Genomic DNA, 26,894 nt, shown 5'->3' on the forward strand with positions numbered 1-26,894 from the left:
AAAAATTATTTTATTGCATTTTTCGTTTGTTCTTAATGTTCTTATGCCTCCCAAATTAAAAGTTTAATTTTTGAAGCTACATTCGTGAAGATATCGAGACGTAAGCGTACCCGCCGTGACGTCACAAGAGGAACGGAAGTGGCTAGAGCGAATGCTGGTAATAGAAAATGTATGACGAGATAGTACACCTCTGGTTGCCTGCTGGCTGCAGTAATGTGCTCAGAAAGAAAGCATGGCTTTGATTCGCTTCTCCAGTAATACCAAGATGTCAAAGAAATGAGCAGCGCGAGGAAACAAGCGAGAAATCGGTGGGATGGGCCAACTGCACGTTCAGACCCGTCTAGTGCGTATTCTCAGCCGGAATGTTTCGAAACGGAGGATAACGTTAGTGAGTCACTTACTGTGAGGCTTTGAGCTATTACCCAAGGTAAAAGGAGACTGATCATGAAGCCTGAAGCATCAAGCTGCGCTGGTGATTTGTGTACTAGGAAGCCATTGAGAGGATTGCAACGTGACAATGTGAGAAAGTCAACAAATACAGAAGGGAGAAAAGGCTGAAAGAAAGCGTGAGAAATGGAGAGTAAGTCATGTAGAAATCATCAACTCACTCCGTGTGCTGGAAGTGGGTTGGAGAGAACATATGAGTTGTATGTACTGTCATACATACTCACTAATTAATTGAATCATGAATTGATATCAGAAATCCAGATCTAACTGGCTTCTTCTCACCCTTTTCATTTTAAACAAACGAATATTTGAGAATTAGTCAATTACTGATGGTCAGAGCAAACAAGATTATGAAATCTCTCTTAATTAATTACTTAGACCGACTCTAATTTACAAGGATGTTGGAAACTGCTGTAAAAGGATGGGTGGGAGGATTGTTGATAATTGATTACAATCTTCAGAAGTTTCAATCAACTCTCACAACCTACAAACAAATATAACACCATTCACTGGTAGTTCCAGTGACAATTATGTTTCACATGAAAAAACCTAACCATATAATTATTGATGGCTTTCTTTTACTTGAGATACTCTATAATGTCTCATAGCCTTCTGACGTTTAAATTGTGACCTCAAGCAATTTCCATTTTATACAAAGCAGCCAACAACAATCTGTAAAAGCAACATTACTTATAAATAACTTGATATTGTATTTCATGTGTGCTAGCATTTCTAAATAACAAAGCTACTGTGTGAAGTACAACAGAAAATAGAAAGAGCCATTTTGCCAAGACATTGTAAGTACATAGACAGTAATTCTAAACAACCAGAAACACACCACCACTACCAACAACAATAACAACAACAACAATAATTGGCATTGCAACCAATAGTAAGGAATGAAAAAAAACTGTGCACTCATATACCTGCGAATGCTACGTACTGGAGTCCAGGACTAACACTAGGACAATGATCAGATTCTTCAGCATTGTCGACGTAATCCACATCAACATCAAGAGAAGCTCATCTCTTCGGTTCAAACTTACTTTCACGCTCTAGCAGTAGGTAGAAAATAGTCACAAGCAACTCTATCGATCGTAGAATTTTACAGGACTTACGCTCCATTTCTTATTCTTTCTTTCAGCCTTTTCTCCTCTTCTCTATTTGTTGACTTTCTCACATTGTCACGTTGCAATGGCTTTGTCTAGTATAAATCGTCAGCGCAGCTTGCTGCTTCAGGTTTCAGTCTCCTTTCACCTTGGGGTAAAGCCCAAAGCCTCCTACTAACGTAATCCTCGGTTTCGAAACATTCCGGCTGAGAATACGCACTAGACGGGTCTGAACGTGTGGTTGGCCCATCCCACCGATTTCTCGCTTGTTTCACTCGCGTTGCCCATTACTTTCACATCTTGGCATTGTTGGAGAAGCGAATCAAAGCCACACTTCCTTTCTGAGCGCATTGCTGCAGCCAGCAGACAACCAGACGTTTACTTTCTCGTAGGACTTTACTATTGCCAGCATGCTCTCTAGCCACTTCCGTTTCTCTTGTGATGTCACGGCGGGGTGTACGCCTACTAAACATCCGGAAGCAACTTTGCGCCTCAACATCTTCACGAATATAGCTTCAAAAATTAAACTATTAATTTTTGGGGCATACGAACGTTAAGAACTAACGAAAAATGCAATAAAATAATTTTTTATTTTTTTATGTCAGTTATCCTTTTATTAATTTAGCAAGCTCAGAGGCTTGTTTCGGCGCGACTCCAGTACATCTCCACGTCGCACGTGACGTCTCGTGATCTAGAAAGCCAGTTAATTAGTGAAAGCTGTTGATGTAAACCTAGTCTCGCGTAGCCAGACCATCTTCGCCTACATCTTTCCGGCAAACCCTCCGTGTGCCATAGCTATGCAGCTTGATTTATTTGATTCACGTCTACCATGGTCGTACGTCACGTGACCGGCACACTTAGAGTGTTTCACACGTCTGTCATACTAAAAATAAATAAAAAAACGTGTCGCACTTCGTTAGTAAGCATTTGACAGACCATGCCAGGTTTCCCTACAGTATGCTTACTAGGGAAACTAGGGAAACCTGGCATGGTCTGTCAAATGCTTACTAACGAAGTGCGACACGTTTTCATTTATTTTTAGTATAATTCGTAGTGAGTTTTACAATACGCACGCCGAGGATTCACGATCCGGGGAATGACATGGCCGGAAACCCTCTCCGCCATCACGTCTAGACTTCTGGCGGGATACTAGAGAGAGACTGGGTTGAGTCTACGTTAGTAACGTTACCCGATGTCTGTAGTGTGCGACGCTTGCGGACGTCAGGTGAGGATTTGCTATCATAATTTGTTCTGAGAAATCTTTACGAGCCACTGGGCGACCAACCCCTACAGCTGGTAGGGAGCTCGTTCCACTGACTAGCTAGAGCCAATTGCAAATTAGGTGATTCGACAGTCAAAGTGAAAGAGCCTTCAAAATATGGCTTTTTCAAGTTTGAATTGTAATTACTAGACACAGTCGTATGAATATACTGGAAGTCGAACATGACAGCGAATTTGAGAAGGACGATTATCTAACTAGTAACTTGTGTTGCATCTGCATTGCTGGGTTGATGCTGCGTAGTGATGCATATAAGCATTGCTGTGCTGCATAGTGACGGGATAGAGATATCACTTTGGTGGGAGCTAGTCTCGGTAAACATGCAGACGTCGACAGTACACACTGTACACTCTGACTAATTGATACAATGCACTCTAATAATGCTTCTAACTTTTAGTTTGACTAGAGGAAAGTAATTACAGTATGTGTCAATAGCAAGTAACAGTGCTGTGCACTCTTATACCTGCACGTGAACCAGCACGTGAGTTATATGGTCACATCGGCGTGTAGGTGTCCTGGACCCAGAAGTAATCCGGAAAAATACCTCATGATCAATAATTTTACTATAGTAAAGCTAAAGATCAACACCGACTCTCGGGATTCTTCAGACGGGTTGCTAACAACGTCACTACGCGGAAACATCTAAGAGACAATTGTGTCTTACTGTTGATCAAGTTCATGTGTGGGGCCCCTCTTGCTAATTATCGGGTGTTTCCGGGATGACTGTGGCTTTACTTATTATCCCACCCTTAAATTTTAAACACAATGAATGAATTCGATATTTGAGAAGGTTCACAAATTTGGACTCAAATCGTGTGGGCATCACGCGGTTAGCCACGCCCACTCAAGGTTGTGAGAATTAGCAATTCGTGACGACTGGTAGTGCGATAGAATGTCTGAGATGAACGAGTGTGAACTGGAAATGGATCAATCCGCCAGCGTGAACTTTGAGAAACAAATGTCTGTGCCCGAATCGAGCATCTCTTTGTCTTGGCGGGAACTGACTGTAGTCGCTCCTGCTCCGCCCCCCAGTTTGAGGCAACGATTGTTCCGGGGAGCGTCGGCTACTTCATTAAAGGAGGATAAAGTGATTCTCCATAATGGTACTGACAGGCTTCACCTTTTGTGCACGAAACGAGCGACGCGAGCAGACAGGATCTTAGACTTGGTGTCCTGACCGTTGCATGCGCACACACCACGTACACGCACACACACACACACACACGCTCACGCTAACACGTCTGTTATTCTTGCACGCTCCTAGATTGGCATTTCTACTAGTGATTTACTGACTTTGTGATTTTGCAGTGACCGGTGCAGTAAATCCAGGCCAGTTGATTGCAATTATTGGTGCCAGGTGAGTTCTAGAGTGCTACAGAAGTCACTGATCATTATGAGAGTTTGGTCTAGTGTATTGAGAGATGCATCCCTCTAATACAATAGTCTAGTGTATTGTGAGATGCATCCCTCTAATACAATAGTCTAGTGTATTGTGAGATTCATCTCTCTAATACAATAGTCTAGTGTATTGTGAGATGCATCCCTTCAATACAATAGTCTAGTGTATTGTGAGATGCATTCCTCCAATACAATAGTCTAATGTATTGTGAGATGCAACCCTCTAATACAATAATAGTCTAGTGTATTGTGAGATGCATCCCTCCAATACAGTAGTCTAGTGTATTGTGGGATGCATTCCTCCAATACAATAGTCTAGTGTATTGTGAGCTGCATCCCTCCAATACAATAGTCTAGTGTATTGTGAGATGCATTCCTCCAATACAACAGTCTAGTCTAGTGTATTGTGAGATGCATCCCTCCAATACAATAGTCTAATTTATTTATGAACTTTACTAACACAAATGTATTTGCCAGTGGAGCAGGCAAATCAACCTTTCTGAATGTGTTGGCAAGACAGAATACCGCTCGTCTCAAGGTTTCTGGCTCTGTCCTTGTCAATGGAAAAGACATTGGAAATGAAGTCAAAGATATTTCAGCATATGTTCAACAGGAAGACATCTTCATTGGTACACTAACAGTCAAAGAACATTTGATTTTTCAGGTAACATTGAGTTGTCAAGGGTACATCTAATTGTTGGGATATTCTTTATTCCGTAAGCAAACCAGCATGAAAGCTTTTGTGTAGGGTGTGACCATAAACTTAGTGTTGGGCGTGGTCACTGCCGTGCTTTGCAAAAATCTTGGGGACAACCCTGAAGACGTTATAATGCATACATACAGTACATGAATGGACACACACGTGCGCACATGCGCGCGCACACACACACACACACACACACACACACACACACACACACACACACACACACTGACACACTGACACACACACTTATTCACGTTGTCAATCTGACTTCAAACATGCTTGAACTCATAATAGTAGAAGTAGAAGCAAATAGATAGCTGCAATGTCTTGCATGCAAGTTCAGCTATTGCGAGTTGCGTCCCGTTCTCATGTTTGCTAGGTATATGCAATGTGACACTTAAAAATGAGACGCTAAACGCATTTTTGGTCCCACCGCAGCTTTTATAGTAGTCATTGATTAAATCTTACAAATGTGCATAAGGCCTATTGAAAGAAAGCATATCATCACTATTTGATTGCTTAACGATGGACCTGGTTTTTTTGCAGAAGCAAATTCATGTAGTAACTACATCTAACCATCCATTGCAATTTGAGTTCAGTTGTGTATATATTAGGCTATGCTGAGGATGGAGAAGACCATATCAACAGCTCAGAAATGGAAACGAGTCGTTGATGTCCTTCGAGAGGTATGTTGGTTGTAGTACTAATTATGGCAGGTTTTGTTTAATTAATTAATTAAGATGGCAACTTGTCAAGAAACAAACAAAATGTATTAATCTTTACGCGAATAAAGGCCAGGGTTCTGGCCACGGTGGTCGGAGGTGGTCAGGCCCGACCATCACTCGGCAAACACCGACCATCACTCCAGATGTTCCAGCCATCACTATATATGTTAGCTAGTGGTTTAGTTGCTCCAATGGATGGCAGACGTCTAGCCTTGCCATAGTATAAACATGAGACTGGGCAACATAGTTCCCCAACTGTTAACAGAAGTTGTAGGTTTCTTAGTCTGTTCTTTCAAATCATAGACCTTCGACAGTGCGATACATTCTGTTTGGTGCTTTCATGTCAGAAATAAACCACGCCCCTTAATGCAGCAGATACCCAACCACCACTCCAAAAATCCTGAGCAGAACGATGTTTAAAAAGGTGTATAATTACTATGTATCGTGTACATGTAGTGGACATATGTGGCAACCCATAATAAGTTATAGTTAGGGATGCTTGTACATGTATGTAAAGTGTGTGTGTGTGTGTGTGTGTGTGTGTGTGTGTGTGTGTGTGTGAGAGAGAGAGAGAGAGTGTGTGTATTTGTTATTTGTGTATATATATGAACGAATGAATGAATGATTTCTTTCGCACCCTAAACGGTACAGTTCCCTCTTGGGACAAACATAAAGACAACTAAGACATAAGACGTACAGCTAACAGACTACAAAATACACTAGCTACAACAGACAGCATAACTACAATATATCTACACACACACAAACTTATTAATATAAACTAATAGATAGCATGCATGTAATATCAAAGTTAAGCATAGTGGAGAGTCACTGAAAATGGCTGTTTGTGACAGGTCGCTGTTCTGGACTGGCGGCTGTTTTGGACAGGTGGATGTTGTGGGTGGTTGGCAAATCCAGTCGGGTGGATCTACAAGTAGATAGACAGCTGCTTCATGTAAACAGAGCAATTCAGAACAAAATTAGATTAATTGAGAATGCCAATTTGCCTGCAGCTTGTCGTGTGTGTGTGTGTGTGTGTGTGTGTGTGTGTGTGTGTGTGTGTGTGGTGTATTAATATTAATATCAAATACTGCTAAACAGGTTTGACTGTATCAAAAGATGCCTGAACTATAGACACGCTATATTTACAATTACAATGCATGTCATTAATATCAACAATAATGGATATTGCATCTACGTTGTTTATAGTTAGCTAGCTTATTACGAGCCATAATATTGAATGAACTGTTGATCTAGATGGGATTGCAAAAATGTGCGAAAACTGTCATTGGCATTCCAGGCAAACTGAAAGGAATATCAGGAGGTGAAAAGAAACGACTCTCGTTTGCTTCAGAGGTACTCATTGTTGCTACTTATATTGCGACATATTTTTCTTGACTTTTCTTTGATTAGATTTTGACCAATCCTCCTCTTCTGTTTGTCGATGAGCCGACGTCGGGATTGGATTCATTCATGGCTGAGACTGTGGTGAAAGTGTTGCAGCAAATGGCTCTATCTGGACGAACAATTCTGTGTACGATCCATCAGCCATCATCAGAGATATTCGAAATGTTTGGAAGGTAAACACACAGACAGAGATTGTGACTTTTCCATAAAACAGAAAAGTTAAGTCTGAACTTGATGCAGTCGACTACACATGACTTTTTCAATTTACGCTAGGATGTCTATCTTAGAAAGGCGGGTGTTTGGATAGCCACATATATGTAATTATTAATTTTAACAAGCACATTTTTTACTAATTAAGTGCCTCGGGGCTGTTAAAAATGGAAATTTTCCTAACTCTTGCTACATAAAAATTTGTGTGGTATTAATTGGTTGATTTATTAATATATTTATATTTATTTGTTTGTTTGTTTATTTTGAGTACTGTATTGGTAAACAAACTGTTAGATGTATTAAATATATTTTTAATTAATTAATTAATTAATGCATTTCTAATACACACCAACACACACACACACACACACACACACACACACACACACACACACACACACACACATCAGGATTATTGAACCACTTTGGTTGTATGGTGTCATGCAGATGGGTCGTGACGGTGCGAGTGACTTTGAAAATTTAGTGTCTATTTGACATGTTACTGACTGGAATTTACGATATTAGATCTACACTCTTGTTTCTTGTTTTCTAGTTTGTTGCTTCTCGCTGAGGGTCGCACTGCATATCTTGGTCCGAGAAATGCAGCCATCCCATACTTCAGACGGTAATTTGTATGTACATGTTGATTTGTTTGATCACTTGTCAAGCAGTTGTTTCTTTTTCTGCCTGCTGCTTGTTTTTATAATTTTTCTGTTGTTTGCTGGTTTCATGGGTACTGTGTATGTGCTTAGTCTGGTTGTTTGTTTATTTTTGTTTGTTTGTTTGTCTGTCTATCTGTCTGTCTCAATCTATATCTATAAAGGAAAGTAGGCCCATGGGTGCAGCCATTTGAATTTTTGTTTTGTAATTGCTTGCAAACTGCTAGTCCTTTCCGCTCCTCCTTTAGCACATAACCTTCTCTACTTTCGTAAAGCAACTGGTGCTCTTTGCGGTGGCCAGTACCCGGTGCTTTGTGTTGGCGTTTTTTAAAAATCATGATGTCACAAAAAGTTTGTTCCCTATGTGCTTGCAAACCGCTACACTTCCTCGCTTTTCTTTTAGCATGTGGCCTTCTCTCAGTTTGGAATAGCAACTGGTGACGTTTTCGGTAGTCTGTGTTCTATACCTAGGCGTTGCTGGCGTTCATCTGTACTTCTTGATGTCATCCTATGTCTACTCATTGTTACGTCACCTATTGTGACGTCACAAACGCTCTGCTGTTTGGCTAAAGCACGAAAAAAGTTGTCATTACAGCAAACCCGCCTGTAGACTGTCAAAAGTTATATGCTCCAAGAGTGTACACGCTGGAATTGTGTTAATTAACTTAATTAATTGGCCCGGGCGAAGAACGGGCTACATGGCTTGTAATATATATTTTCACAAATTGAACTAATACATGGGAATAAGCTAACAGAAACATCTAGTGACCCAGGAGGGTCATAAACTACAAACTAATGTCTGTTTGTTTGTCTGTCTGTCTGTCTGTCTGTCTGTCTGTCTGTCTGTCTGTCTGTCTGTCTGTCTTTGTCTGTCTGTCTGTCTGTCTGTCTGTCTGTCTTTGTCTGTCTGTCTGTCAAAGAAATATATTTTCATAAATCGGAACTATTACAGGCTAAATTGGAACTATTACAAGCTAAATCAAACTACGCAACTCTTAACTAAAAGTCTAATACATGATACACTACAGTTGACCCCAACAGGGTCTTACAATGACTATTTATTAGCTAATGAACAAAAAACTGAAAGGTGTCCAGTTCCGAACTGCGCTTTTGACTGCCTATGATGTTATAGGCTTTCCTTGACATTACTGAAGCATTACATCTTTGCAGCTCAACAGAAAGACGACGTCTCCAAAATAATTTAATGTTAGCAGGATTCTTTTGGCCACTTTCATCTCTTGAGAGATGTGAGAGATCTGTCTGTCTGTCAATACATATATTTTCAAACATTGAACTATTATACACCATCTAAGCAAAACAACTAAATACTACCTGTCTGTCTGTCTGTCTGTCTGTCTGTCTGTCTGTTTGTCTGTCTGTACAGAATTTGGATCTTGATGTGTCCCTGGCTCATCCGTGGAGTCAGGCACTATTAGGAGGGCTAGCAAGGAAAATGGTCATGCTGCCGCGACAAGAGAAGAAAAGACAATGAAAAATATTCAGAAGAGCTTGTTTCAGGAGGATATGTATCAAGATGTGTTCCTCTTGTGATAGAACATTTTGGGAGGTTGGGCACAAAGGCAGAGAATTTTTTGCAGCATTTGTCACAACAGTCAGCAAATCCAGAAGCCAATTTTAATGCTTTCATGTTCATGTCGTATTGGAGAAAAAGATTTTCTACAATTCTGCAAAGATGCAATGCCAAAGTTATCCTTAGAAAACTTTCAAAACTGTCACCTAATCATGGTGATTTAGATAGATTATTTGATTTTGACATTCAAAGTCAAGTCCATTAGTTAATGGCTTTGTTGTTTGCAAGGACTGATTTGTATTTAAAAAATCCTAGCATTTGTACAAGTAGAATCTGTATGAGAATAAATTATCTGTTTGTCTGCCTGTCTGTCTGTCTGTCTGTTAATACATATATTTTCAAAGAACAACACTATTACATTCTAGTCTGGCCCAAACGGCCGTCTGTTTGTCTGTCTGTCTGTTTGTTTGTTGCTTGTCATCTCACAGCATTGGAAATATTGATAGAGTCGTCACTGTATCGTTAGACTTATAATCATCATATACAGTGTGTGTGTGTGTGTGTGTGTGTGTGTGTGTGTGTGTGTGTGTGTGTGTGTGTGTGTGTGTGTGTGTGTGTGTGTACGTGTACATGCATGTGTATCTATCTATCTATGTATGGGATGTCAAGCAGGGGTAGCACTTCTGATGGTGCATGGAGGCAGTCATACCCCTTGAAATAGCTTTTTACTTTGGTTTCTATTTGACATCAAAATCTCATATATGGTGGCTGCCTGTAGCTGTTAGCATGCGACAGCAGCAACACTTCAGCAAACACTTTGACTGGTGGGCTAGACCAGGTATACATAACAGGCGCCGAAGGGCAGGGTCTGTCTCTATATGCAAGTAAAGTCTGGATATGGTAATCTGTGAGTAGGATCAACAGACAGGAAGGCATTTACCAGCAATACAATGTGAAGTACATAGGGCTTTGTGTAACAAAAAGGACACTTTAGCCATGTACTTCACTTCAATCCATTTTTGGTCATCTTGACTTCGTCTTATTAGGCCGCACAGATGGGCAGGAACGAGAGAGTGAGGCAAATACTGCAACTTTATAAACGAATGAAAACTATTGTGTATGTTTCTCTTTCTGTCATTTACATGTACGTTTGTTTGTCTTTCTGTTTGTCTTCATATTTGCTTCTAAAACATTTTGTTGCGGCAATATTCTGTTCACTTTGTAGTCTTGAATATCCATGCCCTGATAACTACAATCCTGCCGACTTTTACGTGCACACGCTGGCGATCGTTCCGGGAAGAGAATCGGAATGCAAAGAGAGAATCAAGGTAAACACAAACCGAACATGTGTGTGTGTGTGTGTGTGTGTGTGTGTGTGTGTGTGTGTGTGTGTGCGTGTGGTGTGGTGTGTGTGTGTGTGTGTGTGTGTGTGCGTGTGGTGTGTGTGTGTGTGTGTGTGTGTGTGTGTGTGTGTGTGTGTGTGTGTCACTGTGTGTGTGTGTGTGTGTGTGTGTGTGTGTGTGTGTGTCACTGTGTGTGTGTGTGTGTGTGTGTGTGTGTGTGTGTGTGTGTGTGTGTATGGATGGGCACACATTGATGCTGTTTTGTTTTTCAGCAATTGTGTGATAAGTATGATGAGAGCTCGGAGGCTCAGCTGGTGAGCGACAACGATGGATTCAAGAATTCACAAGGAGACGAGGTAATGACTTTAGTGTTGAGTGCTTGCATTCTATTGGGCTTAATGTGTTCAATTTTTTGGTGTGAAGGTGGACTTTAAAGTGAAGGCAGGATCAGGGTATTGTAATAATATCAACAAGATTAGGATTTTTACACACACACACACACACACGTGCGCGTGCGCACACACACACACACACACAACACACACACACACAATAAGTTAATATTTAGTTATTTTTTAATTAAACAATTATTTAAGCTGTAATACTGCTGTTGTTTGTAGCTACAAAGGATCTCTGTTGATTCAATTTCGTTACCTTCTCTGGCGCTCGTGGATAACCCAGACTCGTGATCCAACTCTAGTCAGAGTGAAGTTCTTTCAAGCCATTGTAATACAAAAATCTGCATCGTCTGTTTAGTTATTGTTTAATTTGTATTGATTGTTGTATTGATTAGTTCATGGCTGTTCTGATGGGGTTGGTTTACTTGCGTGTTCCTCATGATGAGCATCGTCTGCAGAACGTATCTGGAGTGATATTCTTTGTCTGTGTTAACAGCAGTCTTGTCAATCTTTTTGCAGTGTTGCAGGTGCGTTTGGTTGTGTGATAGATTAATTAATATATAGGGAGTTAATGAGTGTTTATGGGATACGAATAATAACACGATTGTACGCGAAGTAATGGCTACTAGGCACAGTCACAGTGTTACTGAAAATGATGTGTGTGTGTGTGTGTGTGTGTGTGTGTGTGTGTGTGTGTGTGTGTGTGTGTGTGTGTGTGTGTGTGTGTGTGTGTGTGTGTGAGTCAGTGTGTGTGTGTGTGTGTGTGTGTGTGTCCATGTTGTTAACCAGTTGTAAACTGACTATAGTTAATACCTTTGTATACAGACTTTCCCTATGGAAATGCCTGTGTTTCTGAGAGAACACGGAAGTCGACTTTATCGAACTGAACTCTACTACGTAACTAAACACTTTTCAGACGTATGCTCATCATTACCACTGCATTTCTACTCAATAATTTAACACACAATCAAATGTGTTGATGTAGGTTCCATTTGTTGTAGTGCTGACGTTCGTCTACTCTATTATCATCTATTGGATGGTCGGTAAGAGACACAGTGCATACATTATTGGTCATATGTTTAGCCATAATTCATTGCAAAGAGTTGGATGCAATAGTGGCAAGTGATTTTGAATATTTTTCTTGCATGTTTGGACTTGCTTTAGTCAGTAGTGTATTGCTGCACTATCAACGTATTTACTTATTAGAAAAGTGCTGCATCTCTGCATATGTGTACGTGTTCTACAACTGTATTGTAATAATTTTAAGTAATTATTTTAATTAACTAATAATTAATTTTAATAATAAATAAATAATTTGAATAATAAATAATAAATAAATAATTAACAAATTTTTATTTATTTATTTATTATTAGAATTAGTGTTTATGATTAACTAATTTCTAATAATAAATAAATAGTTTTAATAATAAAAAATTAATTAATTAATTTCTAATAATAAATATATAATTAGATAATTTTTATAATAAATAATTAATTAATTAATTTCTAATAATAAATATATGATTAAATAATTTTGATAATAAATATGTACTACCCTAGTCACATACTACGAGTGTCATTAGTATCCATGATTCCGTCATCATCGAGTATTTCATGTAGAACAAATATGCTTGTGTTGTGCTGCATCTTATGTCAGTTGACGTTTGCCTTGATTTTTGCCTTGATTTTTGTCCTGATTTATTGCCTTGATTTTTGCCTTGATTTTTGCCTTGATTTTTGCCCTGATTTTTTGGCTTGATTTTTGCCTTGATTTTTGCCCTGATTTATTGCCTTGATTTTTGCCCTGATTTATTGCCTTGATTTTTGCCTTGATTTTTGCCCTGATTTATTGCCTTGATTTTTGCCTTGATTTATTGTCTTGATTTTTGCCCTGATTTATTGCCTTGATTTTTGCCTTGATTTATTGCCTTGATTTTTGTCCTGATTTATTGCCTTGATTTTTGGCTTAATTTTTGCCCTGATTTATTGCCCTGATTTATTGCCCTGATTTATTGCCTTGATTTTTGCCCTGATTTATTGCCTTGATTTTTGCCCTGATTCATTGCCTTGATTTTTGCCCTGATTCATTGCCTTGATTTTTGCCTTGATTTTTGCCTTGATTTTTGCCCTGATTTTTTGCCTTGATTTTTGCCTTGATTTTTGTCCTGATTTATTGCCTTGGCTTGATTTTTGCCCTGATTTATTGCCTTGATTTTTGCCCTGATTTTTGCCCTGATTTTTGTCCTGATTTATTGCCTTGATTTTTGCCCTGATTCATTGCCTTGATTTTTGCCTTGATTTTTGCCTTGATTTTTGCCCTGATTTATTGCCTTGATTTTTGCCTAGATTTTTGCCTTGATTTTTGTCCTGATTTTTGCCTTGATTTATTGCCTTGATTTTTGTCCTGATTTATTGCCTTGATTTTTGCCCTGATTTATTGCCTTGATTTTGCCCTGATTTATTGCCTTGATTTTGCCCTGATTTATTGCCTTGATTTTTGCCCTGATTTATTGCCTTGATTTTTGCCTTGATTTTTGCCCTGATTTATTGCCTTGATTTTTGCCTTGATTTTTGTCCTGATTTATTGTCTTGGCTTGATTTTTGCCCTGATTTATTGCCTTGATTTTTGCCCTGATTTTTGCCCTGATTTTTGTTCTGATTTATTGCCTTTATGTTTGCCCTGATTCATTGCATTGATTTTTGCCTTGATTTTTGCCCTGATTTATTGCCTTGATTTTTGCCTAGATTTTTGCCCTGATTTTTGTTCTGATTTATTGCCTTTATGTTTGCCCTGATTCATTGCCTTGATTTTTGCCTTGATTTTTGCCCTGATTTATTGCCTTGATTTTTGCCTAGATTTTTGCCCTGATTTTTGCCCTGATTTTTGCCTTGATTTATTGCCTTGATTTTTGTCCTGATTTATTGCCTTGATTTTTGCCTTGATTTTTGCCCTGATTTATTGCCTTGATTTTTGCCCTGATTTTTGCCCTGATTTTTGTCCTGATTTATTGCCTTGATTTTTGCCCTGATTCATTGCCTTGATTTTTGCCTTGATTTTTGCCTTGATTTTTGCCCTGATTTATTGCCTTGATTTTTGCCTAGATTTTTGCCTTGATTTTTGTCCTGATTTTTGCCTTGATTTATTGCCTTGATTTTTGTCCTGATTTATTGCCTTGATTTTTGCCCTGATTTATTGCCTTGATTTTGCCCTGATTTATTGCCTTGATTTTTGCCCTGATTTATTGCCTTGATTTTTGCCCTGATTCATTGCCTTGATTTTTGGCTTGATTTTTGCCCTGATTTTTTGGCTTGATTTTTGCCTTGATTTTTGCCTTGATTTATTGCCTTGATTTTTGCCCTGATTTATTGCCTTGATTTTTGGCTTGATTTTTGTTCTGATTTATTGCCTTGATTTTTGTCCTGATTTATTGCCTTGATTTTTGGCTTGATTTTTGCCCTGATTTATTGCCTTGATTTTTGCCTTGATTGTTGCCTTGATTTTTGCCTTGATTTTTGCCCTAATTTTTTGGCCTCGATTTTGCCTTGATTTTTGGCTTGAATGATGTGCATGTTTTACTATATCAGCTGATCATAGTTGTAACTCGTACAGTATGCATTCGTTCAGTACTGAAATCATTTGTATCTATTGCTTCCTTCTAAGGTCTCCAAGAGCAGGCTGACAAGTTCTTCATTTTCTATGCGCTGCTACTTGTTATTGCAAACATCGCTTTAGGTTTTGGTTAGTATTGCACTCATTTGATGCAGCTACATTGTTACTGCTAATTTGTATATCAAGTTTTGTCAGTAATTGACTTTGTACTCAGGGTACATTATATCTGCGGCTGCTAGTACCGTTCCTGTAGCTCTGGCTCTTGGTCCAGTGACTGTCATTCCAATGATGTTGTTTGGTGGTCTCTTTGTCAATATCGATTCCATGTGAGATGCACTTACATTGCTTGCTGTCTTACTTGTGTGCTAATTGACATATAAACTGATGGATATTCTTGTCTTGCAGCCCTGTGTATTTCTATTGGATTAGTTACATCTCGTGGTTCTATTACGGGTTTGAAGCATTGAGCATCAACGAGTGGGCAGACGTCAGCAATAGCAGTGAGTAGTTGTTGTCACTGTTGTCACTTGGTTTGTAAGAAATAGGTTAATTAATTAAATCATGATTTTTGTAATCTGTGAATGCAAATAGATTGACTAGCTAAATATGTTTAACACACACACACACACACACACACACACACACACACACACACACACACACACACACACACACGCACACACACACACACACACACACACACACACACACACACACACACACACTTACATAAGCTAACACATTGTTGTATGCGTGTCTATATGACACAAAGTTAGCCTTGTACCAGACACTCTCGTGCCATCGTGCTCGGTTCCCGTAGGACACGACATCTCTGACGTTGTCGTGTCATACAGGAACCAGGCACGATGGCGTAAGAGGGTCTGGTACGAGGCTGTACCATAAGGGGAAGACTGGGTAGATCTACAAGCCTCATGATGCAGTGGCTTGTCTCTACTGTACTGTAGTAATGCTCTACTGACTAATACATTACTGTTGATTTAAATCGCTTAATTAAATCAAAAGCTCAAAGTTCTGGTTGTCGCTATTCATTATCATTTTTATGTGCAAATGTTTGGCGTGTGTGTGTGTGTGTGTGTGTGTGTGTGTGTGTGTGTGTGTGTGTGTGTGTGTGTGTGTGTGTGTGTGTGTGTGTGTGTCACTGTGTGTGTCACTGTGTGTGTGTGTGTGTGTGTGTGTGTGTGTGTGTGTGTGTGTGTGTGTGTGTGTGTGTGTGTGTCACTGTGTGTGTGTGTGTGTGTGTGTGTGTGTGTGTATGTGTCACTGTGTGTGTGTGTGTGTGTGTGTGTGTGTGTGTGTGTGTGTGTGTGTGTGTGTGTGTGTGTGTGTGTGTGTGTCACCGTGTCTGTGTGTGTGTGTGTGTGTGTGTGTGTGTGTGTTACTGTGTGTGTGCACGCGCGCATGCGCGCATACAGTTGTGACCAGAATTTCTTCTAGGTAGAAGTTTGTTCCTCCAAATATTCACACACTACTACAGCATGTTGCTGTACGCTTACCTCAACCAACCACACTTAATAATTCCCAAGTTTTCTCTTCTCTATTTGAATAATGACGGTAGCATTGAGACCATGCAGATTCCAAGTGTCTAAACCAAAGTAATCAACGAGCAACAACAGCGCTTGTTTGCAGACCTGCAGTCCATCATGCTCCCATTTGTAGAAAACTTTTCTAGCATTTTCTGTTGTTATGATCAGCTCACTGACTAGCATATTATTCTGTAGCCTGTTCAAGCCAAATTATTGGATGCCCTCGGAATGGCACTGAAGCTCTGAAGTTCTTCGGTCTCGATGAAGTCAGTTTTGCAATCATTGGTCTTGTTGTTGACTTTCGTGCTACAACATGTGCTGTGTATTCTAGTCTCATTACAGTCGAGATATTGCCATTCTCTTTGCTCTACTTATTGCTGCTCGTCTCGTGGCTTTGTTCATTCTCAAGTTTCGGGTGTACAGACACGAGAAACGCTAAGAGAACTCGGTTGACATGCAGCAGAGGAACAAACTTTATATGCTTAAGCTATTTGCACACATTAAGACATATAGATGTTTGTCTACGGACAATGGACAGGTTGTTGTTTGCAGCTGAGCCAATATCACTGTCAGAATTTATTATCAAGATTAGTAAGATACGTGTGTGTGTGTGTGTGTGTGTGTGTGTGTGTGTGTGTGTGTGTGTGTGTGTGTGTGTGCGGGCGGGCGGGCGGGCGGGCGGGCGGGCGGGCGGGCGGGCGGGCGGGCGGGCGGGCGGGCGGGCGGGCGGGCGGGCGGGCGGGCGGGCGGGCGGGCGGGCGGGCGGGCGGGCGGGCGGGCGGGCGGGCGGGCGGGCGGGCGGGCGGGCGGGCGGGCGGGCGGGCGGGCGGGCGGGCGGGCGGGCGGGTGCAGACAGTTTACATCAACTTGCCATGAGTTGCAGAGCTGCAAAATATTTTAAAGTAACAACATTTTATTAAGGAAGCATGAATATCAAAGACAATATCAGAATGGGATTGAAGTCAAGAAGTTGGTGAGACCATGTGGCCATGCATGCAAAATAAAGAGTTTTATTGATTTACAAGAAGTATTGGAAGAGAAAGACCTTGAAGGTAGGAAAACAAAAAGATATAGGCAGGAATGGGAACAACATTGTGATCATAGAAGGGAAATGAAGAGACTGGAGAAAAGGGAATAAAAGAGAGGTAGCAAGATTCAAGGAAATGGGAGTAGTAGGTTGAGGGATGAAGACGGAAAAGAAGGCTGCCCGGAAGTATGACCTGGCGGGCAAAGGTACACGCACGCACGCACACACACACACACACACACACACACACACACACGTCGTGTGAAACGACAATCAATCGCTTTGTACGGTTTTAGATAGACGTACTTTACAAGTAGCGCGCTTTGAAGCAAGTAGACAGCGTCTTAGATTTATAATACTTCGACAAGTCGATTGCTATTGTTTCTTCAAATGGCTCATAGCTATAGCTGTGGAAGCAAGGGTGTAAACACAGCTTCCGTTACTGGCTAGAAACCCTAACTGCAGACAGTTGATCTATATCTAGCCAGATCATGATGGTGCATGGTGATCATGACCACCTCCTGATCATGATGTTATGTAGACTAACAGCTTCATGTTTTATGCATATGTACCGATAACTAATCAGTCGCGAGACCGAGTTCCTTTAGTTTATCATGATCAGCGCATTGGGGAACTAAAAATTAGAATCCGTTTGGGAAAAATACTGGATCCGGAGTATGCCAAGTCGTTCTCTTTGGGAAGCAAGTAAAATCAAATTAGGAAGTAGAAGCAATGAAGAAGAATGACTGGAACGATTGACATGTTGAATGTTGTTAGATAAAGTACATTGTACACTGATGCTTTGGTGTTTTCATAGTGCGTTTGAATATGTACAAGTATAGACAAGTAATCTGCTCCTGGAGTGTTAGGATTCTTTTTAGTGTCTCTTCCAGGCTTTCACTCTAATATGGCGCATATGACTAAGGAAAAACAGATTGTGGTATTGACTGAGGGGCATGCAGGTCTGTCTGGTCACCGTCACTTGACTGGTCTGATTCTGATGCCATTTAATATTTCATTAGACCAGTCACGGTGAATATACGGACTAGACTTGCACCTCACTCAATACCACAGTCTCAGTCTAGTAGAGTGAAAATGGCAGATCAGAATCAGACCAGTCACAGTGATAGACTTGCGCGCTTCGGTTCTCATCACTCCCTCTAGAGGTGACGTATCGGCAATCAAGACCCTATTCTTTTCGCTATTTAGTGGTAAAGCGGTATGTTCAACAATCAGAGAAACAAACCACCCAATTGCAAATTGAAGAGCTACACCAGACAAGGTACAGACGGTGTCTCCCGTAACACCACAAGGTACAGACGGCGTTTCCCGTAACACCCATGCTATACCAACTAACTCACGACGAAACCGACTGGTGCACAAGCAGAAGAACACAATTACAGGCTAGGGGGAGACCGACACAGCTACCTTGTTCATGTGCTCACCGCCGTCGCCAATCAACAATATTAATTTAAATGTCTAGCTGTCGTTTCGTTTTTGTCTTATCGTTTACCTATATCAAATTCCTTTCAATGGCTTCAGTGGCCCGAAATCTAGACTCGTACCGGTCCTCCTCGCGCGCGCTCCGCGTGTTTTGGCGCGTGGTTTTTGTTCCACTAGCTCCGAAAACAGCATGAAAATATCCTCACTAGAAGCTAGCAATCAGTACACCTACTCTAATGCACGTCATGGCACAGAAAAAATTCGTGGGTCGCAATTAGCAACCACATTGAGCGTATTGTTGCTCACACACCCGCGTCGAAACATGACCTGCAATGAATGACTAGGGACAAATGTAAGACAAGCAGAAGAAAGACGTGTTGCCTACTAATTTCTCCTCAAAGAAAGCGACCGCCATTATCGTTACCATGCCAACACCAGAGAAGACTAGAAGTCCTTTTTTAGTTACAAAAATGAGCAATAACAAGGCCTCCAGACAATTGGCATCCGACGCTACCCACGTTAGACGGCCACGTATCATACACGTGTGTGTTGCGGCAAACCACTCCTCCATCTGATAAGACAAACATTTCGGCTAATCTGAGAGCTAATCTGTATGTATCGCTATCCATAGCTCGGCCGACTGCGATTTGACTGGATGAAGTGCGAGGTGGAGTTGTACGAGCACGCCATCCGCAGTGCCCACTGTGCTACTCAAATAGAGATGGAGGCACTGGAGGAGGCCATCACACTCAGTTGGAAGAGTCTAACAGTCAAGGCTCCAGCTCCGCCTTCCAGTCTCATGGAGCGTTTCGTTAAAAAACAAGAGTCTACCCCGTGTCAGAGGAATAGAACTATCCTCAATGGAGGTATGAGAGTTCAGGCATTTACGTCTATTTCATTAGACGCGGTGGCACCGGTGCGACACCAAATAGGCGTAGCCTCGGTGTACGGACCGTTTTAGCACGTCGTCAATCTTCTTTTTTATGCAGTGAGTGGGAGCGTATGTCCCGGTCAGATGATTGCAATTGTTGGTTCAAGGTAAGCTGCTTTGATAGCGAATGAGAGTAGGACGGTTTTACTGTTTGATTGTAACATCATAAATATCAATAAAATTGACTAAAATTTCATGATAGTCAAAGCTTCCAGATGGTAACACTTATTTGCTAGCTAGAATTACCAATAATGCCTCGAGCAGTTGATTCAGATGTAGCTTTATGACATACGTTTGCTTTGAAAATTGGAACAACGAGTATTGCTTAGTACAGCTAGCTTTTTATTCACTTATCTCACTAATATTTGATATACATACACATGCAGAGATTTATTTAGTGCACAGTATTACAATTAATTAACTTAAGAATGTGGTTAGTGTGAAGGTTTGTGCTGTTATAGTGGAGCTGGAAAGACCACCCTTCTGAATGTGTTAGCAAGACAGAACACGGCTCGTCTCAAAGTTTCTGGGTTTATTCATGTCAATGGGAAGAACATTGGCAATAGAATCAAAGACATATCAGCTTATGTTCAACAAGAAGAGTTTTTCATTGGTACTCTAACTGTAAAGGAACACTTGACTTTTCAGGTGAAAGTTGATTATTAATATTAACTATAGAATTTATGTTAATTGATTATTTTAATTAACTAGGCTATGCTGAGAATGGGCAATAGGTATACAACAGCTCATAAATTGAAACGAGTAAATCTCGTTCTTAGAGAGGTATGTGGCTTGAGTTGAATTCCAGCATTACTGACTTACAGTTTGGCGTGCTTGCTTGTTATTGAGACATTAAAAATCAAGTTTGATGGATATAGACATACTGCATGCATGAAACAAAATCTTAGAATTGCAGATCGATGAGCGACATAGTCAGCATGCATGCATGTCACTATGTCATCACTGACTTGCTGTATTTTGCACTAAATATTAGATGGGTTTGAGGAAATGTGCACATACTGTCATTGGTATCCCTGGGAGACTAAAGGGAATATCCGGAGGTGAAAAGACACGTCTTTCGTTTGCTTCAGAGGTTTGATATTGACGACTATCTAAACCTGTAGTAATTAAAACTGAGTGAAGCGTGTGCATAGATTTTGACCAATCCATCCGTTCTGTTTGTTGATGAGCCGACGACTGGTTTGGATGCTTTCATGGCTGAGATGGTCGTGAAAGTATTACAAGACATGGCAATGTCAGGAAGGACCATTTTGTGTACCATCCACCAGCCATCATCACAGATATTTAACATGTTTGGAAGGTAAACATCCACACCACATATCTATAGCTGCACTGTATAGTTGACTATGGATACAGACAAACATGACAAATATAGTGAGGAAAGACAAATATAGTGACAAATGACAAAAACTGTCTGACAAGCAACATAGTCTCTGTACATGTACTGGTACAGTATGCTGGTGGGTAGGCATGTGGGCATGAATGTATGGATAAGCAGATAAGGAACAATGGACAGTAACTGATGCTTGGAGGCAGTGGAATAAGAAACTATTAGGTGACCAAACAAGAGGCTAGTCTTTCATAACACTGTATTTACATCATGTCACAACAAACATATTGGGGAAGTACATGCAGTCACAGGTGCAGGACTATGCAGTCACAGGTGCAGGAATATACAGTCACATGTGCATGGCAACCTCAGTGTTGAACATCTTGTAACTCTTTATGACATTTACAGATACTTTTTGTGGCAGATAAGGCTTTAACGTTTATTGCTAGACAAAACAAACAGACATACAGTACAAGCAGACATCACTCATTCATGATTCTATGTTGTTGGATCAATATGATCATGAAGTACTAGCATTGTTGGTGGAGTACTGGACAGTAGTTAGTATATTGGTCTGTAACAGATTTTAGGAGACTACTATGATGTGGTCTGGTCTTTTTAGAAAAAATGTTTAACAACTGTCACAAAGCAAGACAGATTTCATCATGTATATCAATTGTCATTGTCATTATAATAGAAATGTGGGTATTTTATTGGATGTATCAATAATGTAGAGGCTTGTAGGTGACAAGGTACAGACCACAGAAAAGCAGACAGGAAGACAGCCAGACAGCCAGACAGTTAGGTCACTGGACAATATGTAGCCTGCACTAGCAGTTGCAATATTCTGAAAATATGTATTGTGACAGACAGACAGACAGACAGGAAGACAGGCAGACAGACAGACAGACAGACAGTTAGGTCACTGGACAATATGTAGCCTGCACTGGCAGGTGCAATATTCTGAAAATATGTATTGTGACAGACAGACAGACAGACAGGAAGACAGGCAGACAGACAGACAGACAGACAGTTAGGTCACTGGACAATATGTAGCCTGCACTGGCAGGTGCAATATTCTGAAAATATGTATTGTGACAGACAGACAGACAGGAAGACAGACAGACAGGAAGACAGACTGACAGACAGGAAGACAGACTGACAGACAGACTTACAGACAATAATGTAATGAAGCATGCAGGTCTGATTGACAGACAACTTTATGCTCGAAATTTGGATATTACATTGCAACTAAAACATTTACCTGATGGGAGTACACAGATATTGCAGTACACAAGTATTGCAGTACCTGTCCTGTGTACATGTGATCCCTTGATGTGTCTTAGACTCTATACTTTCAGTTGTAACTCAAGTTGTAGGACTTTGACCTCTAACCACAGGAATGTTTGTGGTGTCATGACTATGATTTGGACTAGAGCCAGTGACATACTTGTGGGCACATGAGTTGATTCTCTCCTTACAAAATGCCTTATGGCATTTCTAGGGCCAGCATATGGTCATATGCCAGCTGATTAATTACCTTACCAAGTCATTCCTAAACCATGTGATACTGTGTGAAGGAATCTGCTCCCCATAACTGTTAAAGAGTCTGATTCACTTTAGCTGAGTCACACTGCATCATGACATCCAGTTCATTACAGTGAATCCTAGGATATTGTGTAGTTGCATTATAGTGGTGGTATATCTGCATAGCAACAAGACTACTAAGGTTACTTTCCAAATTGATATTTTTACTGTCTTTGCATGGGGCCTTCCAGATGATGTTAATCCTTAGAAGCAGCATGGTGTCACATCTTGGTTATTATAGTTTATGTAAGCTCTTCTAACAAAAGAAAGCAAATAATAAGACTTACTCATAATGTTATTATTATCAAAGTCATTTCACTGTACCATGAATGGGTGGAGTGTGACATGCACTTTGTGTGACCTAAAACTAAAAATTATATTTATGTGAGTGAAGTTGGTACAAATTGGAACCATTTAAGTCTATTGTTCTAACCTGATATTGCAACCTTGTGTAATAGTATGCACATGATTAGGAAATCCCACATGCTCCACCCCTTTTTCAGGAACCGCTTCCTTCTCACAACCAAACAGAGAACTAAGAGAGATTAGAAATGTATTATTATTTTTATGTTGTTTGATCTCTTTCTTGCTGCATTGACTGTTAATATATACAAACCATCCTCTTACTATCATTTCTTTCTATAAAGGTTTAGTACGCAATCATTTAATATCACAAGATAGTTTGGAAGGAAATGATGCACAAGTATGTATATCTTGTTCTGTGGCTGTGCATACCTTGTTCTGTGGCTGTGCATAGGATGTAGTACAATGTAGTCTCTTAGTTTGACCAGGACAGGGGCGTGTCTGTTGCTTCATTCCGACAGGAAGTGGGCTGTCTGGCGGCTAGATAACAAGAACAAGACATGCGCCTAATCACCATTCTTAAACAAAGCCGCAGATAAAAATATTTGTACACAAAAACTTTTTGAAAGCCAATTTGTCTGCAACACTATAGACACGTGTGATGCATTACCATTTTGGCACAGACTAAGTATCACCCACTATGAGTAGGTACCTACGGTGTGATGCAGACATGTGATGCAGACGACGTGTGAGGCACATGATACTGAGAAGACAACCAAAGTGCTAGGCATTTTGTGTGAAGCTAGCAAAGTGTTGTTTATAATATGTATTAGGGCCATCACTAAGTACACCAGAAGAGCTCATGCACAACATTCTTTTAAACATTTTCTTACTTCATCTTTTCTCAATTGAACGTTAAGTATTGAACGATGTCACTACTGTGATGTGGCTTACTGAAGGATTTGGTGTAGGTTTCTCTTTGGTGTGATGAGTGCATACTTTGTATTGAAATAAGTGTCCCAATTGTAAGCAAATTTAACTCTCGCTGTGGAGCTGGATGTCTGTGGAGCTAAAAAGTTAGTTGGTTGCTACATGTTTATATGTATTTATTGTTTGCAATAGTGTTGATTTTACTGGCTGAATTGAGTCTCATGTAATTCTGTCCAGCTTATGTTATGGGAGTGAATTCAGTGCTATGTGTCCACTCACCACATCTACACAAGATTATAATAATACTAGCTACATTGTTACACACGGGGACACACACATACACACACACACACACACACACACACACACACACACACACACACACACACACACATACACACACAACTACACGCACACACACACACTCGTAGCTCTGAAGCGACAGTGTAAACACAGCTTTATTTACATTAATTATGAGGAATTACCATGAAAGTATCTCGTCTAAAATTTTAGCTAGAGTTAGATGTTCTAAGTAAGCGAGTATTCCATTTACAGTTTGATTCCGTATGCCACTCGTTAGCCTTGGATAGTAACAGCTGGCTCAAGCTGACGTCAATTTAATTCTAATTTAGAAAACTTACAAGAAAGAAATAAAACGCTCTTAAACTGAACCAAAATGCACTTATGTTAAACATCATCTCTTGAACTCTAAAAGAAACCATTAGGTAATCCATTGTGCCGTCACGTATTGTGGTCTTACATTTAATTGAGATGTCTCCTATTGTGACATTGCCTAAAATGTCATATTAAACGCTCTATTTCGACTATGCGAAAGCAAAAAACTGTTAATTTCCTTGTGTGCTATGCTCTTTGTTTTGTCGTCCTTAGCAAATTATCTGATCAGTGTCGGACAGAGTACAGAGTCGTAGGAGTCAGTCAGGCTGGTCGCCAGACCACTTTTTTTAGAGTAAACCTTCACCAGTGACCTATTTCAGGGCCGTAGAAACTGGTCCTGTCGGTCTGTTTTAGGCCAACCGTCTTTCAAAAACTACTTGGGACAGTCGATGATTAATCATTGAAACTTTCTGTTTAGACTATAGGTGATTAGTTAATTAACTAAGGCAGGTCATATTGCGTAGCCATGCGCGTATATACGTGTATTACAATTGTTGGTAAACGAGAGTTTCAAGAATCCTTATGCAATACATTAGGTAATATATTGTATGTGGGACGACTGCTCTTTTGGCGCATTATCTTTGGACTACACCCTTTTAGCGCGCGTTAGGCCAGACCACTTTTGAAATGCTTCCTATGGGCTTGGAATAGAAAGTTTTATCGCTCGAGGGTTGACCACCGAAAGGGGACCCACCTATCAAAACCGACATTGTTACATTCCTCTTCATTTGGTAAGTACGTCTGGAGAATTCAAGCAACAATGAGCAAAGCGTGAAAAAGTAGTAGGCGCACAAACGTTTAGGATCTTGTCTTTATATATATATTTGAGTGACACCCATATATTTGTATATAATACAGATAACACATATCCGCCCTAAGGACAGAAGCACAAAGAGTCTAAGTCATAATAATTAGGTAGATAGTCACTAATCAGTCTTGAGTTATACTGCCACAAACGAACAGATAACTGTTCATGAAATTGCCTGGAAGCTTGGCCCAGGGACAAGCCAGATGATAGAAGAGACTTCTTTACAATTGATCTCAACACCTCCAGACTATGTGCAGCCCATACTCCGTATGATTCCACCACAAGAGGGCAGAACAAACAGCCATAACTTGAAACGTTAGCAAGATGGCGTTCATCTTTGTCCACTTCCCCAGCCTCAGCAGCAGCAGTAGCTTTTATGGCAGCATTAATAAGGTGAGAGGGAGTGAACGAATTCCTCACGGAAATGTCGAAATAAGCAGCCTTGCCTAGGGAAAAGTCAGGATGGAAAACGTCACCTGGTTTTGTCATAGAATGAGAGGAACAGCGTTGTTCTCAACGTACATTGGAGTTGTCTAAGAGCAACCAGTGGAAGATGACATCACATAAGGCATCATGTCGCTTAATCCGAAGAGGACCACAGCCAAGAGCATGGTCACCAAAAATGTCCGATTCATGACCGCACACACAACGGACTGAGTGTGGGGTGCTGGAAAAACCGGAATTCTCAAACACAAATGCAGAGAAGTCACAAATTCACGTGGAGACATGTCCAGGTTTAGACTTGAGTTGGGGATTGCCCTCAACCAAGCCCCCGCATGAGGATATGTGACAGCACTGAAATGTGCCTGTTCTCGCAGACTAACAAGGCTGACTTTAATGCTGGATCTCAAAGCATCATCCAGAGCCTTCTGGAAGGAATGTTGTGTAGAAGAAACAGAGGACGAGACAGAACTAGTAGGTGGTAAAAGACTTGCAAGATGTTGCCGGCATTGCACTTCACCAGGGAAAAAGGAAGAATGCTGACATATATATATATATATATATATATATATATATATATATATATATATATATGTATGTATGTATGTATGTATATGTATATATCTGGTTAATTAAACAAACAGACAAACTATCAGACAGATAAACAGACAGATATGCAGACAGATACACACACACACACACACACACACACACACACACACACACACACACACACACACACACACACACACACACACACACACACACACACACACACACAAACGGACAGATATGCACACAGATCAGGAAACAGACAAAAATGAAATACACATGATAACTGATATTAATTAAATAAGAATCTACTCGGATGGACTAGAAAACTAGCACTCCAACATGAAAGTAGATATTACACATTCGTAGATCTAATGACAACTACATGTGTATGTGGAGTATAACATGCAAATTATGCTCTTACTTTGTAATTTTTGTATTTAGTCTGTTGCTACTTGCCGAGGGACAAACAGCATACCT

At 40.3% G+C, this 26,894-nt stretch overlaps 2 protein-coding genes and 1 long non-coding RNA gene across 4 annotated transcripts in view; 2 read left to right on the plus strand and 1 right to left on the minus strand.

The window, feature by feature from the left end:
• Nucleotides 1–182: 182 nt before the first annotated feature.
• Nucleotides 183–16,961, plus strand: LOC134192998 (protein white-like). Of its 2 annotated transcripts, none has more exons than XM_062661775.1 (19): nucleotides 183–580; nucleotides 4,144–4,192; nucleotides 4,711–4,897; nucleotides 5,554–5,625; nucleotides 6,922–7,020; nucleotides 7,078–7,244; nucleotides 7,835–7,906; nucleotides 10,697–10,799; nucleotides 11,087–11,170; nucleotides 11,238–11,266; nucleotides 11,435–11,540; nucleotides 11,608–11,739; nucleotides 12,038–12,130; nucleotides 12,198–12,255; nucleotides 14,874–14,951; nucleotides 15,037–15,148; nucleotides 15,228–15,322; nucleotides 16,562–16,632; nucleotides 16,698–16,961. In XM_062661775.1, exons 1-19 carry the CDS (start codon nucleotides 574–576, stop codon nucleotides 16,803–16,805), a joined length of 1,722 nt encoding a protein of 573 aa, XP_062517759.1. In that variant the 5' UTR covers nucleotides 183–573; the 3' UTR covers nucleotides 16,806–16,961. The 2 variants fall into 2 exon arrangements, with proteins under 2 accessions (XP_062517759.1, XP_062517758.1); XM_062661774.1 differs by lacking the exon at nucleotides 183–580 and adding an exon at nucleotides 3,703–3,938.
• On the minus strand, nucleotides 667–1,972 carry LOC134193430 (uncharacterized). The gene is made up of 5 exons (XR_009972082.1): nucleotides 1,705–1,972; nucleotides 1,566–1,651; nucleotides 1,374–1,502; nucleotides 1,002–1,119; nucleotides 667–931 (listed from the first exon to the last, which is right to left on the minus strand). It is a non-coding gene; the product is annotated as an uncharacterized LOC134193430 (long non-coding RNA).
• A 2,107-nt stretch (nucleotides 16,962–19,068) lies between the features above and the next one.
• Nucleotides 19,069–26,894, plus strand: part of LOC134193034 (protein white-like) — a 16,166-nt gene continuing 8,340 nt past the window's right edge. The window contains exons 1-7 of the mRNA XM_062661816.1: nucleotides 19,069–19,702; nucleotides 19,826–19,874; nucleotides 20,229–20,415; nucleotides 20,479–20,550; nucleotides 20,762–20,860; nucleotides 20,922–21,088; nucleotides 26,859–26,894. The exon at nucleotides 26,859–26,894 is cut by the window's right edge and continues 36 nt beyond it. Of these exons, the coding sequence (XP_062517800.1) occupies nucleotides 19,492–19,702; nucleotides 19,826–19,874; nucleotides 20,229–20,415; nucleotides 20,479–20,550; nucleotides 20,762–20,860; nucleotides 20,922–21,088; nucleotides 26,859–26,894 (821 nt within the window). The 5' untranslated portion in view covers nucleotides 19,069–19,491. The remainder of the gene's footprint in view (nucleotides 19,703–19,825; nucleotides 19,875–20,228; nucleotides 20,416–20,478; nucleotides 20,551–20,761; nucleotides 20,861–20,921; nucleotides 21,089–26,858) is intronic.

This window comes from Corticium candelabrum, chromosome 17, assembly GCF_963422355.1.
Source record: "Corticium candelabrum chromosome 17, ooCorCand1.1, whole genome shotgun sequence".
In the NCBI taxonomy this organism is placed as follows: domain Eukaryota; kingdom Metazoa; phylum Porifera; class Homoscleromorpha; order Homosclerophorida; family Plakinidae; genus Corticium; species Corticium candelabrum.

Coding starts and splice junctions, on each gene's coding strand:
- LOC134192998 (XM_062661774.1), top strand. CDS start 3,728: ATGTCTGAGATGAACGAGTGTGAACTGGAAATGGATCAATCCGCCAGC. Junction 7,021..7,077: donor GACTCTCGTTTGCTTCAGAG/GTACTCATTGTT, acceptor TTCTTTGATTAG/ATTTTGACCAATCCTCCTCT. Junction 10,800..11,086: donor AATGCAAAGAGAGAATCAAG/GTAAACACAAAC, acceptor TTTGTTTTTCAG/CAATTGTGTGATAAGTATGA.